Source organism: Odocoileus virginianus, chromosome 20 (assembly GCF_023699985.2).
Source record: "Odocoileus virginianus isolate 20LAN1187 ecotype Illinois chromosome 20, Ovbor_1.2, whole genome shotgun sequence".
In the NCBI taxonomy this organism is placed as follows: domain Eukaryota; kingdom Metazoa; phylum Chordata; class Mammalia; order Artiodactyla; family Cervidae; genus Odocoileus; species Odocoileus virginianus.
In genome coordinates, this window is record NC_069693.1 from 51,878,326 (window position 1) to 51,897,948 (window position 19,623).

The 19,623-nt window shown below is 45.9% G+C and overlaps 1 protein-coding gene and 1 long non-coding RNA gene across 2 annotated transcripts in view; one reads left to right on the forward strand and one right to left on the reverse strand.

The window, feature by feature from the left end:
* Positions 1-8,553, reverse strand: part of GAN (gigaxonin) — a 53,106-nt gene extending 44,553 nt beyond the window's left edge. Inside the window, exon 1 of the mRNA XM_020903713.2 lies at positions 8,228-8,553. Coding sequence (XP_020759372.1) covers positions 8,228-8,394 — 167 coding nt within the window. The 5' untranslated portion in view covers positions 8,395-8,553. The remainder of the gene's footprint in view (positions 1-8,227) is intronic.
* A 98-nt stretch (positions 8,554-8,651) lies between these two features.
* LOC110143922 (uncharacterized) lies at positions 8,652-10,778 on the forward strand. The gene is made up of 2 exons (XR_002315740.2): positions 8,652-8,887; positions 10,670-10,778. It is a non-coding gene; the product is annotated as an uncharacterized lncRNA (long non-coding RNA).
* The last annotated feature ends 8,845 nt before the right edge of the window (positions 10,779-19,623 follow it).

The following is a 19,623-nucleotide window of genomic DNA, read 5'->3' on the forward strand; positions in this document are numbered from 1 at the left end:
GTAAATGTAATGAATGGGGGTTACTCACACAGTAGCGGATGATTAGATGAGTCATTTAAGTATACTTTTTAGAGCAGACTTTTAGAAGTGACTCCTCTGAAAATAAAATCAATGTCTTCTTTTTCTGTTCTTGAAATTCTGGTACTATCACACCACACAATATCATGAAAAATTAACTGGACATCAAAGATAACTTAACACGTGTTAGTTTTATGTTTCCTTCCTTTACTGGCCCCCCACAGAGGTGGAACAAATAAGTTGAGTGATCTCAATCTCCCTGTGCTGAGTCTTGGTTTTGACACTGTTTGTGGGAGATCATTGGATCTACGGTCAGATGCCACCCGGCCCACAAGAAAGACGGTGGAGCCCGGGAAGGCGCAACGTTCCATAAACCCTGAAATGCAAGCTCCTGCCGATCCCCCACTCTCCACCCAGCACCCAGCTGTTGCGGATACCCAGGGTCTCCAGTGTATTTTTTGAATGAATGTCTATCTCTAATGAGTCAACGCTAGTTACATAAGGTCTCTTTATAGGGAACTCTGATGAATCAATCCACAGCACGTCTCAGTGATTTTAGACGACGCTAATTCTAGAACTGGGCTCTATCACTGGTGAGCACAAGGTCACAAGCACGCTGGTTAAAGGGCGAGGACATCTCTACAGAACGTGCCCACACCTGTGACAGGCGTGTCCATTCTCCTAACTGCCCTTCCTATCAATAGGTGAAAAGACCAGAAAGGAAGGAAGCAGAGCCTCTCGTCTGCGTCTGCTCCACTGCAGGAGTGAGATAAAGAGAATCTTGGTGTGTCTGCAAGCAGCAGGCCTCATCCCTTGCGGGCAAAGGCAACTCTGTTCACACGGGCACCAGTGTTAAGTAGCCAGGCAGGAAAATAAACATAAGGAGCAACCAGCCAAACAGCGGCAGGAGTCTGGAACCTGCGAGGTTGCGTCTGGGCTTCCCGCGCCAGCTGGAGCAGAGGGGGAGGACAGCTGGACGGGTGTGGGAAACTCTTCCCGTGGCCAAGAGGCGAGACATTTAAGACAGCGCTGGCTTCTGCTGGCCTCCAGCTCACGTCCCTGAGGCAGAAGTGGGCTCCAGTGAGGAGAGAGCGGCAGACAGTGATCACGGACTTTGCTTTCTAAGGATTTTCTTGCTCTTCGCAATCCCAGCTCCTCACACTGCCAGCCACTCACAGTGAATGGGCTCAAAGTGGTAGATGAGATGCAGACCAAACTCACACCTTAAATGCGAGGCTTCCTCCGATTCAGAGAACTCACTGATATGAACTATTTAAGTGACAAAGGTCTGAAAACATTTTGAGCTCAATAACACATGACAATTTAGAATTATTCAGAGGCAGAGGCACTTGGTTATTGATGAATGTGACCATAAAACTATGTTTTACACTATTTCTACTCATGTTAACACAAAAATTGCAAGTGCCAAATGGTCTTTAAAAAGAATCACAAAATACTTATGAGCAAAAATGTACATTTAAGGTTCTATATCCATTAGCACACTAACTTAAAAAAGAAAAACAAGGCACATTTTATTGGTCTATACCCCATTACAACAGTCTATTTTTAAAAACCAGTCTTCCCCACTTCCACTTGATATGTGCTGCCTCTTAAAGCTTTATTGCCTGAAGGCCAACTCTTTTATCTAACAAAATATTTCCCTGAGATCTTACTTTCCCTGAGTATTCTATTTTCCCAAAATCTCTGAAAAGAAGGGGAAAAAATTACAATTTACTCCCATAGAGAATTGAAAGCAGCAAACATTAGACCATCATTTTACAGTGAGGACATTCTTGGGCAATAAATGCGTAAGAAGACAACTTCAGTCTCTGCTATTCTGAACATAGGAGCTCCAGCTGAGCGATGAAGGACATTTAGAAGGACACACTACCTTCACCCTCCACACAGCTGTGGTTGCCAACTTTACGAGAGCCTTTGATCTCCTTCCTTCTTTGGACCCATCATGTTTTAGGAGGCAGACGACCCATGGGAAGCACTCAGAATTCAAGGCTGCAACCACAACCTGCCACTTGTCACACTCACACCCCTGCATCTCCACCCTTAACCTAGAATTCCAACTTACAAATTATTCATTTATATCATTGCCCGAGCATACAAAATGACAGACTTGTGTTCTTCCAAAGGATGATGCCACTCCCCAAAGGACTCAGAAGCAAAACGACTCCGTATTTGTCCTAATTATGTTTTCTTTATGGAATATAAATAGAGGTTAAGCCTCACTGTGATATCATGAGACAGACTAATTAACAGTTTAAACAATAGATAAGGCGGCTTTATAGTCTGGATGCTTGGTCTGTATTATCCAAACCTAAATCCTTGGACAGCAATCCTCCCTTCAATCCTAAAGAAAATCAACACTGAATATTCATTGGAAGGACTTGCTGCTGAAGCTGAAGCTCCAATAGTTTGGCCACCTGATGCGAAGACCCAACTCATCGGAAAAGATTCTGCTGCTGGGAAAGGCTGAAAGCAGACAGAGAAGGGAGGATGAGATGGTCGGATGGCATCGCCAACTCGATGGACATGAACCTGAATAAAGTCCAGGTCTGAGGAGGACAAAGGAGCGTGGCAGGCTGCAGCCCATGGGTGGCCGAGAGTCAGACACCACTCACCAACTGGACAACACAACAAATCTGAGAAGCCAGCCTTCCCACGTGGAAAAGCACTCTGCTCAACTCTCTGAATCATACAATAAAAAGTACTTTAAGAACACTGAAGAGAACTTGCAGAACAAAGTGCCAACTGGAAGAAAAGGCAGCAGTCAGAGGGCACAGTTAAAAGAGGGAGAACTTACCAGCTGGGATTCAGTGGAGCTAAGATTGAAATATTTACCTCTGTCACACTGCTTTTTACTCAAAATAACAAGCCTTGGGAAAGCTATACAATAAATCTAAACATTCAACACTTCACTTAATGTTAGATCCTTTGGCCTAACAAGAATTTTATTGATCTGTTTCATCATTTGAAACCTTCCGAGAACCTGTCTAGAATTAGAGCATTCACTGCTACTGAAGAGTGGCAACCGGTGCCTTGTATAAATAAACGTGTATCTTTCCGCTGAAATGAGTGATCTATGTTAAACTTAGAGCTCCAACTTACAAGCCCTTGGTTTTCTTAAGAGCCCTGAGAAAATCTTGCTTTGATTTTCTGAAAGAGAACATGCTTCAATGTTGGTTTTGGAAAGTCTCACATTAAGAACAGGGTTTAATCCAATACTAAAGGAAGAGGAGGGAGAGAGGAGGAGGAGGAGGGGGAGGAGGGGAGGGGAAGGAGAGGGGGAAGAGGAGAATGGAGATGATCATTTTGAATCATGTGACTGTACAGGCAGATTTCATCGTTTTAAGCAGTTGTTAGGGATGCCTTATAATAAACAGATAGAAACAAACAAGGCCAAACACGGCCTAGATCCATTAATAAGATATTCAAGCCCAGTGTATTTTCCATCACCATCAGAGTGCAGCATGAGTAGGTACAGTTGATGTAAAGATTGCTCAGGACTCAGTAAGCATCTCAGAACCTGGAGTTTCCAGCTGAACCCGTGAGGACTGAGAAACCTAAGAGGTTACAATCACTATGCAAAACCCTTATGCTAATCATTCATGAGCTGCTTTGAGGCAACTAAGGACTCAAGCCAAGTGAAAGAAAAGAGACTTCAGGACTGCACACAGCAGACAAAACTAGTAGACATCAACGCTCAGAAACTAAAGGGCGGATTTCAAGTACCCAAGGAAAGGATGACAGCAATTTCTACATTACCATGAAACTTGGACTCCCACAGAGATCATATTAGTCTCGTTAAGAAGTTTCATCAGCATCATCTATGAGTCAAATTTTAGATTTAAATGGCAAAACAGGCTCATCAATAATTAGGCCTTGGAACACATCCAAATTAACAACATAAAATAAATGCTTGTAACAAAAGAACTCTACAGAGCTGGATTTATGCAGCAGAATATGCAACCAAGTCCTGCATGACAAGGCAAAGGAATGGCTGTAACATCAATGTGCAACAAAATTAAAAAAAAAAATCTTTTTAGCCATATTGCATAGCATGAGGGATTGGGTTCCCCAATCAGGCATGGAACCCGCCCCGGTTGCAGTGGAAGCTCTGAATCTTAACCACTGGACCACCAGGGAAGTCCCAACAAAACTATAGATGGTACAATAAAGCTGTAGGAACAGAGACAGCCCTCTGCCCCTCACGACACAGACACCCAGAGCAGAGCAAGGACAGCACAGAGCCCAGCCCACCTCACTTCACGGACGAGCCGACTGAGGCCCACGGAACTGTCCACGATGATCCAGGCTGGAGTCCAGGCCCAAAGGCTCCACTCCACACGCACCAGACCAGCTTTTTCTCAAAACACAAGGGACAGAAAGTGCCATTCTTACTGTTGGCTAACTTATCGAAGGGTCCAAATTCTTGGGAATCTTTCTTTCCTTTACTCTCCAGGACTAAAAGCTTAAACAAACTCATGTTCCAACAGATTCCCTAGAAAACCCGAAATTCCCCAAGGTGGATATGGGACTGGAACCTGTACAGAGCCCTATTATACCACCACAGAACCACACGGCAATTCACTTGCAAATTCTTTCACAGACATCACGCCCCAAGAGCCACAGCTCACGAAAGAAAGGAGGGCCAACTCCACACCAGATCAAGGGAATTGTGCCAGAATGAGAAGAGCCTAAGACATGAAGCAAAGCAAACTTTGCAATACTCGGGAGAAAAGGAAATTTCCTACAGCCTCAGGGAACCCTTCCCAGAAGGTCTCACAGTTGCTGAGAAAGGAAAGGGTTGCTGTGGTTCATCATTATAGCTTTGAATTCAATGTCATCATTCTTAAAGGTCGAGATTGTTTTTTTGCCAACAAACCAAAGGGAAAATGCCATTCAGGGATCATGAGAAAGTGCTGGGCAGAGGACATGCCCGGAAAGCAGCATCCCACAGTAAGCTATGGGGAGTGACGAGCTCTGGGAGTCTCTGCTCGTCCTCCCTGAAGCACCTCAATCTTCGGTAGTGTGACACATACCCCACCCAGCCTTCCTTCAGGTGATCATTACGGGTTTGTTGCTGAATTTAGGTTTTCCTGGCTTGTTCCTTTTATAATGAAAAGTTCTTCTGGTGCTAAGACAATCAAGAGGAAAACAAATGCCAAAGCAAAGATAAAGCACGGGAAAAGATTAAAACCAAGTTAGGCTAAAAGACTTTTTATATGGAGTAAAAAGTATGCCAAATGATTTGCTTCAATTCCTAGTGCCACAAAGTTGGATTGGTTCCCTTGGCTGATGATACAGAAACAATATATAACATTGTTTCTAAGCCACACAACTTCAGACACCTATGACACTTACTAAAACCAGGCAAACTGAAGACCTTAAACAAAACTCAGCCTACCAAATTTGTAAACACACAATCCATACATTAATGACATCACAGACCTAAGTGTTTACGCTTCAAAAGGGAAAGTAAGAAACATCAAGTTCTAGAACATACAAATTCGTTTTGTTTCACTATAACTCTTTAAAGTTTCACTCAAACAAAATGGAGATACTATAAAAGACCAATATAATCAGCATCAAAAATTAAAGTTTGTTTCTAAATAGTAATATAAATTAGTCATATTACTTTGAAGAAGCCTTGAGACTGATAATTTTAAAAGAACCCCAGGAACAGATATACAGCTTCAATGACCAAATAAACCTACAGCAATCAATCAGTCCCTGAAAAAACACATACTGACCAATTCATGTTTATCTAGAAAATATCAAAAATAACTGCCCTACCCACTGTGCACGATGGCTGAAAATAAAAATCAAAATGAGACAGTATGTGAAAGTACTTAATAAAGTCAGTAAGAGAGTTTACACAAAGACTAAACACAAGTAATGCTCTAACCTGGTATGGTAAACAAGAAGGAGACTAGGTATCACTAACCTGGAGTCTAATCCTAGTTGAACCACTGAGTGCTAGTCACCTCACTGTAACATAAATCACTAATGCCCACCGTGTTCCATTTTTTTAACTGGAAGGTTAACAGAACTGGATTAAAGGGTCTGAAGTCCCTTTTGGCTCTGCCACTATGATCATTAATATTTCACACCTAAATTACTACTAGTATAAACATTCCACATTACTAAATATTCTCATAGGTGCCACTATGTCACAAGCAGACACGCCATCTTTCCTAACTTGGCAGATACAGAAGTGATACCTTGCCAGTGATACTTCTGGAGACCTGTATGCAGACCTGCGAGGGGTTTAAAGCCCAATTACCTATTTCTGCACAGAGTTGGTCCAAGATTAAATGAGAGGAAGACACATTTTATCCCTTATTGATCAGACTAGTGAGCTGAAGCCGAGATGAAGTCGTCTACTGACAATTCGCAGAAGAGTGAAAGCTGGGAGCAGAAAGCAGGTGCAGGGCTCTTCTCCATCAGGGACAACTGAGCGTCTGAGATGGAAATGCACCAGAGCTGGTCCCCTCGTGGCCAGTCTGCTGGGGCAAAAAGGAAGGCAGTCCCTGCTTCCACCCATCTGCTAACCACCAGGCACTGGTCTTTCTGCATGCCAGGGGTGTGGAAATGAAAGCAAAGGCCCTGGCCTCATGGAGCTTACAGTGTGGTTGGGGAAGAACCACAAAGTAAATGAGTAAAATGCAGGGTATATTATCATGGTAAGTGCTATGGAGAAAAATGAAGCATGTCAAGGGAACAGAGAGCATGTATTTGGTGATTCACGATTTTCTTTTAAGCCAGCTGGATGCCACTTACAGAACTACAAGAATGCATCTAAAGTAGTTTTCCTCAGCATTTCCTCAAACAAGGAATTCTCTGTACACAGGGAAGATGCTAGCCGTCCAATTTTATATTGATTGCTCAAAAGCTCTAAACTGCCAGCCATGAGCTATCTGTCCTGTGGGCAATCTAAACCCCACACTAACATCAACTCACCCCAAGCCCACCTTTGAAATCCACAAAGAGTGGAAACAGATTTTAAGAAAGAGAGCCAGGAAGAGCCAAGAGAAGTTACCAGAAATTAGTTGAAATGCTTCTGAATAGGCAGAGATGTCTCTTAATGCACAGGTTAAAAAGCAATTCGTGTGCCAAGGTCTGATAGGACAAGGCATTGAGAATATAGTACACATCATTTTGCTTTTTTCTGATGTGTCAATTCTAGTGACATTCTCTATTAGTCTATATTTAACCAGCTTACTGGGCAGTTTCTCCAGCTTTTAGCCTTTTCCCTCCCTTTTATTAAAAGAGCAACTCAGTTTGCAAGAAAGTTCCTACAACATACCAGCCCCTGCAAGATGTGATACCCTTGTATGAACACTGTCCTATCCACCTTCAAATCACCTCGTTAGTTGAGCTGACAAAACAGGCTGATCTTCGTTTTAAAATGCCTTCTCTAAATCGCTAAAATCTCATAATGGTCCTCGGGTTGTATAACAGCATCCTGAGAATTACAGTAAGTCTTTCCGAAATGTGCGACAGCTTACTGTAACGTCGGTCTATAACACACTGCCCTTCTTTTTAAACGGAGGACCCACGGGATGGCAAAGTCACTTTTGCGAAGAGCCTGGGCCTGGCGGGGAGGGTGGGGGGGGGGCGGGTCGGGCCGTCCATCCTAAGCAAAAACATCCGATGTGTTTTCCCCCTGCCCACACCGGAGGGGAGGCGTGTGTACGGCTTCTCAGCGGGAGGGGCGCTCCCTGGCCGCGTTCGCGGCGCGGGGCCCGGCCCACCGCGCGTCGCTTCCGAGGCGAACCGGCCGGTAAACTTGAGCCGGGATCCGGTGGCCGGGCCCCGGGTGAGGGGGCAGGCTCTCCCCGGCGCCGCCCCGCCCTGCGCGTGGGTGCGGGCCTGGGTCCGGCCCAGCACGGCGTCTGGGGGCCTCCGGGGCTCGGAGGCCGGGCGGCGGAGACTCGAGGAGCGAAGGACGGCAGGGGGGCGGACTGCGGTCCGGGGTCCGCTCCAGGGCGCAGCGCCGGGCCCCGGGGAGGCTGTCCTGGGCGGGGGTGAGGCCCGGCGGCCGGGGCGTCTCCCGGGAGGCACGCCGAGCCCAGCGCTGACCACTGGGACCCTGGCGGCTGGCGCGGGGTGGGGGCCGGGGGCTCCGTGCCCCGCCCGGCTCGCCCCGCCCCCGGGCCCGGGGTTGCGCGGCCCCGCCCGGTCCCCGCCTCACCTGATGTACGGGCTGGCGGCTGCCAGGATGTTCTTCTGCACCGGGATCTCCTCCCCGTCGAGGACCAGGTGCGCGTCGCAGAAGCGGGACTCCTCCCGGAACGAGCTCAGCGCGCGAAGTAGGCGCGTGGCGTGTTGAGGGTCGGACACGGCGCTGCCCTCGGCCATCGCGGCACCCGCTCCTCCGCCCTCCCGTGGGGGCTCTGGAAGCCGCCCGGCCAGACCCCGCAAGCAGCCTGCGTTCGGCGCGCGCCCAGTCCGCTTGGCCCGCGCGCGCCCCGCCCGCTCGGCCCCGCGCTCGGATAGGCAAGATCCAGCCCGAACCTCTGGAACGCGCCTGCGCCGTCCGCCCCGCGAGCGGCCGGCGCCTTTAAGGAGCCGCGGCGTTGCGTCATTTCTCCGCGACGCCCCTGCGCCCTCCTCTCTCTCTCTGTCCCGCCCCCCGTTGCTGGAGGCGGCCAATCAGAAGCCTCGTCCCCTTCCGAACGCCCCGATCCCGGAACTGGCGCTGCCTGGGCGCGGCTCGGCGGCTGAGGGCGATCTCTGCAGCGCTGGAAGGGTGTGTTCGCGCGCTGGCGCTCCAGGGTTAAGTCCGTGGCTCTGGCGCTGTGAATCTGAATCTGAGCCTCGGCTCCTCAGCTCACTAGCAGTGTGACCATGGGTAAGGTGCCCATCCGCAGTGTATCTTTCTGAAAGATGAAGATGATTTCTTAGGTGGTGTTGCGGGCTAATGTGAGATAACCGCACGTAGAAGAGGGCGCACTAGGTGTAGCGTTTATTATTTACGAGAGAAAAGGCGCTTCCCAGGTAAGAGCACAGAGATCCGAGAAAGCCAGCCCCGAAAACAGCGTTTGGGTTGCGGGTCCGGGAGGGAGATGCCGCAGATGAAGCTGAAAGACGTAAATGAGACCTCTTTGGCTTACAGTCGGGAGGTTGGTCTTGATCCCACAGATGTTATAGGAACCGTGATAGGATTTTTCACGAAGACCACTCAGCTGCCTTGTGGAGAACTGGAGGGTGGGATTGGATGCCAAAGGTAGAAACGTGGTTAAATATTGCCTTACTTGAGGGAAGGGACTGGTGGCCTAGATGGAAGGGTGATAATGGAGGTGGGCAGTAGCGGATGGCTTTAAAAGAACAGGCAGAATTAGGAGGGGAAGGGAGTCCTGAATAATGTTCTGGATTGAGTAGCTGTGTGATATTGGTACCTTTCAGAGAGAGACAGAAACACTGAAGGAGTGGAAGGTAGAGAGCCCAGACAGATGTGAGCTCTGTACAGGTGTGACCAGGCTCCCCACCCAGTGAGGATCAAGGTGCTGACAGGAAGCAAATGTGGGACAGCTCTGTGTGCAGAGCAAGCCCCATACTGTCCGATTTCTGGGAAGGCTGTTAAGGGCACATGGGAATGTGGAATGTAGCCCCCGTTTTGTCCAAATATTAGGGACTCCACAAGCGCCTAAGGAATTAGAAGTTTTATGAGGGCCAAAGGCCCAAAGAACATGGTCAGTATTCCAGATAGGCCAGGATAGGGTTTTCACTGGATCAGCTTAGGTTTTTCCTTCAGCCAACTCAAAGGCCCCCATAAAGTCTGACGTCTTTACCCTGAACCAGCCAGGGGTTTGGGGTTACTGGCAGGAATCAGGGTATTTAACTTTGGTGGAGTCACTGACCGAAGAATAGATTGGGAGAAGGAAGTTACTAGAGGGCTTCCCTGGTGGCTTGGCTGGTAAAGAAACAGCCTGCAATGCAGGAGACCCCGGTTGCATTCCTAGATCAGGAAGGTCCCCTGGAGAAGGGATAGGCTGCCCACTCCAGGATTCTTGGATTTCCCAGGTGGCTCAGATGGTAAAGAATCTGCCTGCAATACAGGAGACCTGGGTTGGGAAGATCCCCCTGGAGGAGAGCATGGCAACCCACTCCAGGATTCTTGCCTGGAGAATCCCCAAGGACAGAGGAGCCTGGTGGGCTGCGAGTCCATGGGGTCGCAGAGTCGGGCATGACTGAGTGACTAAGCACAGTGGGAAATCCAGACATTCCTAGATCAGTATTATGGATAAAATGATTTATTATGGATAAAATGATTAAAACATCTAGGATTGGCTACAAAACAATATGAAGGAAAGTAGGTGGGGGTATAAATGAATCAAAAGTGGCTACGAGTTACTCCTTTTAAAGCTGGGTCATAGATAGTGGAGATTCGTTGCGCTAGTCTCCGTATTTCTTTGTATGTGGTAAAATGTCATAATACAAAGTCAACAAGATAAGCGGTTAGAGCTTATATCCTCCATGATAACTGCCCAGTATCCCTGGGAGCAGTCGAAACACTTCTTCCTTGAAGTTGTTGCTGTACTTTGAACATTGCTCTGGCAGGAAAATTACTGTAAGGGGTTTACTTGTTCATCTCGTCTGCTAGCTTGTAAATTTAGTGCACCTCCGTTTCCAGGTGCCAAGTCCACTGCCTCGCCCTGTTAGTGCTCAGTGGATGTTAGATGGATGGAGGGATTTTAAAAATTGTGAATACCGGGCATTTAATAAATGTTTTCTGAATTGCAGTCTGTTTTTAGTTTATTTGTGTTTGTCTTCTTTCTCAACTGGGTTGTTGCTGGAGTCAAAAATGATACATATGACAGAAAGCCTTCATATCAAATATGTAGGTACTTGATAAACACTTACTTGGAATGCTGATCTAGTCTTCAAATGTCAGCGGTTCCAAAACAAAGAGCTCAAATAACAGAATGACCCTCAGGTAACCAGTTTCCCCAGAATGGGGGTGTTGCCTTAGCTGAAGTAACTGGAGGTGAATGGGCATTAGTCAGGCAGGTTCTTCCTGGCAGAGGTGAGACTTCTCTGATGTTTTGGCAGAAGGAAGGTATAGGAGGGCCTGGGCAGAGGGTTGTAGACAGACCACCATCAGTCAGGGCAGCCTCCCGCCTGACACCTGACAGGGGAAAGGCAGTTGCTGGCTTGAGAGGTTCCCCTGTGCAGCAGGCAGCGGATGGGCAGGGGACCACATAAATGTTCGGCATTCCATCCCCACCGACCACCTGCCTGAATCACTCATCTTCATCCTTCGGAATCCAGTTCAGTGACCTTCAGAGGACCTCCAGCCAGCTTCTCAGGGCAGAGTCCCTGTGCACCGCTGTGTTCATGCCTTCTGTTCTGCACTTGGCTGGCAGCACCGTAATTCACCGGTTTACACGCTGGTTTGCGAGCTCCTGCAGGGTAGGGGCTGTGTTATGTTTACCTGTTTCAAGGGACTTGCCCAGTGCCTGGTGCTTAGTGGGTGCCCCCTGAATGCCTCACATAGTCAGAGGTGGCAAGTTGGATGAAGGAGCATGGGGGGCAGGCTGTAACACAGTAGGGGCAGGTGGTCCCACAGGGAGCTGAAGAGCACACCCTCGGGTCAGGTGGAAGGCCGTCCTTCACTGCCAGCTCCAGGAGATGAGGAGCCAGTGGTGCCAAATCCAGTAATTTTTCAAAAGACCTGAAAATTCAGATCCACATGTGCAGTGTCCCAGTTTTTCAACATTAGCCACACATTCCATTTGAGGAAAAAAAAAAGATGCCGCACGTGTCTGCAAACAAGATCTGGCTTCCATTCATTTCCAGAGGCAATCAGAAGACCATCTTGGTTTACTGAGAAGGGAGTTAACAATCCAAAGGGTGCTAGATCCTCAATAAAATTGTTGAGTTGAACTCGGGTGCCCCCACTAAGCCTCATCCTAATGCTGTAGGGAAGGAAGAGGCCCCACATGTGGGAGGATCTGTGGGGCAGCTGCTGCTGGAGCCACTCCTGGTTAGACCATGAACTGTCTTGCAGTCTATTGATACTGCTCAAACGGAGCCACCCTTGATATTGTTTATGGCCATCAGAGTGGTGTATTCAGTGTTATTGTTTCCCTACATTCCATGTATATCAGACATCAAGCTGTTGTGAAACATGTAATCTAAGAGATTTAATAAACGTCCCAGCAGTTTCAGTCTCTGGTGACTATCTGTGACCCCTCTTTAGAGGCTAAAGAGCCCCAGAGGAAGGATTCTCTTCTGGGCGTGAAGACTGAAAAGGATATTTTCACAAGGTACTAACAGTAGTCATTCACTCAACAAATATTTATTGAGCACCTGCTATATGTTACATGTTGCAGAGGTGCTGATGGTGAAAGCAAGCAGTTTCCTCCCATGCCATCATCCAAGAGACTTTTTATTCTCTTTCTGCTTTTCTGATCATGTGTCATTTTACAATCAGGAAAAAACAATTTTCATTTGCAAAAAGAAAATACTTTGTTTCCAAAAATGAACCCTCCAAGAAAAGAATCACTTTGGGGTTTTATTTTAAAATAAATGTTAGAAAGAGGAATAAGAGTCCAGTAAAAGAGAAAATGCAAAGCAGAAGAATTAATAGTTTGGAAGCTCTTTCGAAAACACTGATTTGAGTGGATTCATTTTATTGAAGTGAAAACTGAAGCTCGAGGAGTAAAGGACTCAGTCAAAGTCATACATGTGACCTAGTTGGGGCAGAACAGACCGGCCCCGAACTTCTGCCTTCCAGCCCTGTAAGCTTTTCCATTACACCAAGTTGACTCTTTGTGAACATTAATTTGGCTGAGACAGTCTCTTCTGATTCATTTTAAGGCAGTCTTCAGATACTTTATTAGGTAAATCTGTCTTTGGTCCAAATCTATATATGGGTCCTTTCCGAAAATCTGAGCTCTTCCAAATTGCTGAGTCAGAGAACATCTCAGTATTTTTAACTTTTTTTTTTTTCAGTATTTATAACTCTTGAGAGTTGATTCTACGTATTTACACAACATTCAGAGAAGTATCTCAGAACCAGTGAACTAATTAAGCTGTGATGAAGATAGTGACTTTCTGTCCAAATCCATGCTGTGTTGCTAACACCTGGTGCAGTGCCTGAGACACAGTAGGGACTCAGTAAATATTGGCTGAGTGAATAAATGTTAATAAGTGGGGAGACCTGGGATCTTTCTATCCACAAGGGGTTACTTCAGTTGTTTACCACAGTCCCGCACTGAACTCCAACTAGTCTATGCAACAGCAGGCTAACATCTCCGGTTGAAAATAAGCTCCTGATTTTAATCTTTAAACCCAATCATTCCCAGACTTCCCTGGTGGTCCAGTGGCTGAGACTGTGCTCCCAAAGCAGGTTTTGATCCCTGGTTGGGGAACAGGATCCCACATGATGCAATTCAAAAAGATCCTGCAAGCCAAAACTTAAGATCTGGTACAGTCAAATAAATATGTAGATAAAAAATATTTTTAAAAAAAATCCTAATCCTTCCCCAAATAAAGTGGCGGCATTATTCACTTAACCATAGACAGAGATTTCTGGACATTCTTGACCTTGTTTCTCATGCCCTTCATCCAGTTCACCAGCAAAACCCTGCAGACTCTGTCCTGAGTCCAGCCTCATCTGACCCCCGTCGGTACCACCCTGTCCAGCCACTAATTAGTGCCCCCTGGACTCCTGCACCAGCCTCTTAGCTGTGCTGCCTGCTTTTCCTCTTGCCCTCTTCTGAGTTCTTTCTCTTTATAAGTTAATCAGATCCAGTTGCTTCCCAAAACAAGACCCTCCAAAGGCTTCCCATCAAACTTAAGGGAAAAAAATCCACAGCAGAAAGCCCTGTGTGGTCAACCCTATACTTCCTCTTCAATCTCATTTCCCACCACTTTCCTCTCGCCTGATGTTCACTAACCAAACCAGTCCTTTTGCTGTTCCCTGAACAGGCCTCACATATGCCCACCCCAGGGCCTTTGCACTGGCTCATCTCAGACTGGAAATGTCCTTCCTCATATTCTCAGACCTTGTTCTTTCCTTCTACATAGATCAGAGCTCAAATGCCAACTCCTCAGAGAGTTCTTCACTTATCTTCCTGTATAGTGAATGCCTCACTCAACTACTTCATTTTTTCTCACTGCATTCAGTCACTACCTAACATATGTTTATTTGTATATTATGTGTCTCCTCTGACTTTAAGCTTCCTGAGGCCTGGCATGAACTTCCCATTTTATTTATCACTGTTATCCCCTAGCCTCTAAAACAATGCATAGGAAATAACAGATATACAATAAATATAGACTTACTGAAAGAAACAGACAGAGGGAAGAGAGGAAGAGAGAAAATACTCCTGGATCTTTTTATCCCTCGCCACCTAACCTGTCCTTACCAACGCGGAGGAAGATGAATGGCCAAGGAAGTTAGAGATTCAAAGGACATGAAACTTTTTTTTTTTTTGACATGAAATTTTCAAACCTCAGAAGGTTTGGAAACAATATAACAGCTCTGGACAGATGTTGCTTCAATTACTTCTTTCAAACCAAGTCCTGTGTGAGGACCTTCACATCCTCCTTCAAGCCACACCATTTTCCACTTTGTACTCTTTAAATTTAGTTTGAGTATTATATACTGTTAGCATACCCAACAGCATGTAAAAGATACTCAATTTCAGTCCTCCCTATAGAATACAGGGATATTGGCTAGAATATCTAGCCAATACAAGGCAAGGTGTATGAGCTGATTTATTCTGCAACATTTTTATCATGTAAATAATTTGCCTGCTCCTTAGACTTATTTAAGTGTAAAGTCACCTGAATTCCTTTAAGTCACTGGACACTCTGTATACCTCCCTGCGGGTTTCTTCCTCCTATTCTGGGAGGCTCCAGGGCTCAACACTCCACTACTTCGGTTTCTTTGGCGTAACCTTAGTAACTTCCCAGAGCAGTTGAGAAGCTCTGATGCAAGGGTCCGGCACATAGTGGGAGCTCAACAAACGCTAAGTGTTATGTTTCCTATTGCGATCATCACCACAGTCATCATCCTGGTTTATAATGGCATCTTTCCCAGCTCAGGAATTACTATCTTCTAGTTGACTTTCAAGTCAAAAGTCTAGCATCACCTCTACAATCAGGGCCCCACCAGCTTCAACCTCTCGGGTCTGGGATGACAGCTTCATCTCTTGTTTCTCTCTGATGTTAACACTGGACTATAGTGAACTTAATTATTTTCTGACTCCATCTGCCATTTTCTCTTCTTCCTCTTTAAGCATTCCATTCTACTCCTTTGTATTTCATGCTCTGTGCCTTTAATTTTATTTTTTTTACCTTTAGATTCATTCTTATATTTTCTGAACTATGTTAGATCTCTTTAAAAAACAATGTTTGAACTAGTTAACACTTTAGTATATTTATTATCTTTGGAACACATCTTGATTGAGGTATAACATAAAGTGTATGGACTGATTAATTGTTTCATATGGATACCTCTGTGAACGCACCAGATGGATAAAGATAACATTTTCAGTAACCCAGAAGTTTCCTTCAGACCTGCTTCCGATCAGAACTTCCCAGCGGAAACCACTGTTCTGACTCCTATCACCATTGATTAGTTTTTCCTGTTCTCGAACCTTTGCATTTGACTTACTCGGCTCGGGACAATGTCTCTGAAACTCTCCCATTTGTTGCATGCGGCAGTAGTTAACCAGCCATGCCGCTGTGTGCGTGTGCCACCACCTATGTATCTGTTCCCTGCTGCTGGACACTTCAGCTATTTCCAGCTTGGGGCTATTACAACGAAGCTGTTATGAACATTCTCAAACAACTCTTTGGGTGGGCATAAGTGCTTTTTCCCCTGTGGATGTGCCCTGGTTGCTGGGTCATAGGAAAGGCATGTGTTAAACTTTAGCAGATAACTGCCAGTTTTCCAGAGTGGTTGTACCAAATTTTACTCCCACCAGTTTTGCATGAGAGTTCCAGTTGCTCCGCATCCTTTGGTAATTGGTGGTGTCCGTCTTTTATTTACACCCATTCCAGTGGGTGTGTAGTGGTATCTTGTTGTTCCAATTTCTATTTCCTTAATGAATAATGATGTTGAGCACCTTTTTATATGCTCTTTGATCACTTGGATATATCTTTTGTAAGGGCTGACTTAACTTTTGTTTCATATTTTAAAAGTGGATTTCCACATCGATTTTCAGGAGTTCTTTTACTATCTATATGGGGACGCAAATTTCTTCTCCTACCCCGTGGCTTATCTTTACACTCTCTTTGTCTCTGATGAACAGTCTCAATTTTAATTAAGTTCAATTGATCAGTTTTCTCTTTTATGGTTAGTGCTTCTCATGTTCTATTTTAAAATCTTTAAACCATGATGATGTTCTCCTATGCTCTCTTGTAGCAGTTTTATTTTGTTTGTTTATTTCTCTTTCACATTTTAGGTTTATGACCCACATAAGCTCCATGCATTTTTCTTAAATCCAGCTTAAAATTCACTTATTCAGAAACTCACTCATTCATGCTTTTAATCACTCCTCCATTTAACAGAATTTTTAAGCACCTACCATATGCCAGGTATTTGTGGGAGAACAAAAGCAATTAGAGTCAACATTTAAGGAACTTACAGGCTAGTAGGAGAAAGGGTTAGACTTGCACATAAACAATGTTTAGAAAGTAGTAATTTAGTTGAAAATTATGATACAGCCTAATTATTTAGACATACCACCCAGAGTAATTTCCCCTTTGAACGCCGGCATAAATTCCATTCCCTACAGGCCATGATGCTGTCTTCCTCATCCTTCGCTGGTCCCCCGAGTCCCTGTGCCTGGCTTGCGAGGCGTCCCACCATCTGGCCCACCCCTCCCTCCTCACCCTCACCGTCCTCTACCCCAGGCCCTTTGCACAGACCCAGCTGTTGGTCCTGCTACCTCTTACCTCCTAGCTGGACTCTTTCTCCCACCACTTTGATGCCTGAAAAACTGCTCACTGCTCCAGCACCTCCTCTGTGAAGCCTCTCCTGGCTTTTTTCTGTCTCTTCATGCCTTGAAATCTGCCCCTGGAGCCAGATTTCTGGGTTCAAATACTCCTTCCGTCACTTGCCAGCCCTGTAACCCCGAGTGTGTCACTTAAACTGTCTAAAACTCTGATACCTCATTGGGAAAAATTGTGGTTCCTGCTATATAGGGTTATGTGCAAATAAATAAGATGACCCAGGTACAACTGTTTAGCCCAGTGTCTGGCACATAGTTAAGTACTCCATGAAGGTTCACTTTTTTAAAAAAGAACAAACTAAACGAGACAGTCATACCCAACCCACGAATGACATTTATCTGTTAACCTACTGGTCTTTTTCACTAGACTGGGTGTTTCTTGGAATCAGAAGTAGTCATGTCCTTCATTTTTCTACAATTGCCACTTCTCCTAGGACCCCCTTGTGGAGTCCTTGGTGCAATTCACCGTGCAGGGAGCTTTACGCACACTTCCCCAGCAGATCTTTACGAGGAACTGCAGGCAAATATTGGGATCTCCACGCCATGGTTTACAAAGCCATGTCCCCCAGCTGGTTGGTGGAGGAGCCAGGATTTTCACTCCCTGATTCACTGCAAAGTTTTGAGCCATTCATTATCCTGCCCTTCCCTCCATGTCCCCGGCACCTACACTGTGACCTTGGTAACCATCTGCTGAACAGAACTGAATCTAATGAGCCCCAATCTACCCAAGTTTGTCAGAAAGGAACCCGGGTTTATCTGTGTTGCTAAAGGTCTGAACATGACCCTCAAAGGTCCAGCAATCAGGGACTGAGACCCTTTTGGCAAAACAGACAGCACCTAGAGCAGGTGGCTGTTTTCAACTTTCCCTCTTGGGAAACGGCAGTTTCAACATCAGTAATTTGTACCTTGTGGCTTGAAGGCGTGCTCTTCAATTGATCCAGTGCTGCCTTTCCAGAGGAACAGGTTGTTGCTTTTCACAAAATTTGTCCTATTTAACGAAACTTCTTGTTTGCTGTCTTAATTACCTACCATCTCGCCTACTGCTCTATTACAGTGGAAATGTACCAAGCTTTTAAAATGCTGTCCCAAGAGGCTTGGGAAGATCCTTTTCAAGCAGATTCTGGAAGCTTGGCCTCTCCGGTTCAATTGTAAATATCATGAGAGCAGGAACCACTTCATATTTGTCTATATCTCCCATGGCACCTGACTCGGTTAGGCAGGAATTCAGTAGGTATTTGCTGACCCCGTTATCTGTCTGCTTGTTTCACGCTGGAGACTGCGATAAGCCTTGGAAAGGAGAAAGGAGGAGTCAGATTCAGGGATTACCCTCCAGGAGCTTCTAGTCCAATACAGGAGATAAAATTCAAACACAAATAACAAGCATCTGATATGGAAAATGGTGATTGTGATAGTGATTCCCTGCTTGCTCAGACAGTAAAGAACTTGACTGCAATGCAGGAGACCGAGGTTTGAAACCCTGGGTCAGGAAGATCCCCTAGAGAAGGGAATGGCAACCCACTCTAGTATTCTTGCCTGGAGAATTACATGGACAGAGGAGCCTGGTGGGCTATAGTCCATGGGGATGCAAAGAATCAGACATGATTGAGTGCCTAACACACTACGCTGGGATACCTCCCAATATACACACCCAAAGCATCACTTGTACCTAAAGATTGATGGGAAATTCTTTGCTATTAAAGCAAGCAGGGAAATACTGTGGAGTACTCTCTAACATGTATTTGCATTTTAAGGTAAAACCACAGGTTTCAGGGTGCTTTATTTGATAGACCTGTGCCCCCGCCTTTCTTTAGGAATGGTCTGGTGGGCGTGATGTTGAACATTGCCACTGGCATCAGACAGAACTGGGTTTTCATTCAGACTCTGCTCCATCACTTTCTAGCTGTGTAATTTTGAGCAAGTGGTCTGAGCTCTCTGAACCTCAGTTCTCATGATATTTATGAGGATTAGTGTTTTATGTAAGGCTTTTGTCACATACACGGTAGCTTTTATGCTCGTTGTGAGAATACAAGTGTGGGATGGATGGATGGAGTAGAGAACAGGCCAGTCTTGCCACAGCAAAAAGGGCACACGTTCCCTTTGACATGAATACTTGGCAATTCTGTAGCATTTTGTACTCTTGAAGCACTTTCATAATCATGCAAAAATCAAAGAAACAAGAGCCATCCCAATTCTACCTATGAGAAAAGCTGAAGCCTCAAGAAATGCCCGGAGTCTTGCAAGAATTGGGACTGGTCATCTTGAGGTTTGAACCAGTGCCTGGTTCAGTATGTTTTACACAGGAGCCTGGGGACTTGTTAGGGGGTGGGGTGGGGAGAAGGGGGCCTGCCTTTCAAGCTGCAGCCTTTCCTCACTGAGCCACGTAGGGCCTGTTGACCTGACCCACATGTTTGGAGACAGAGCCACAGAACCTGCGTGGCTGGGGCAGCACACAAGTCCTTCGCTTTCCCTGGTGAGAAGCTGGTACAAGCGATGAACTCCACTCTCCGTGTGGACACACAGATGTACAAAACCCCACATACAGTTGCAGGAAGCCCTGGGCACCCTGAAGGCCCTCCACCATGCCCCTCACAGAGGACTCAAGGCCATCACTCAAGTC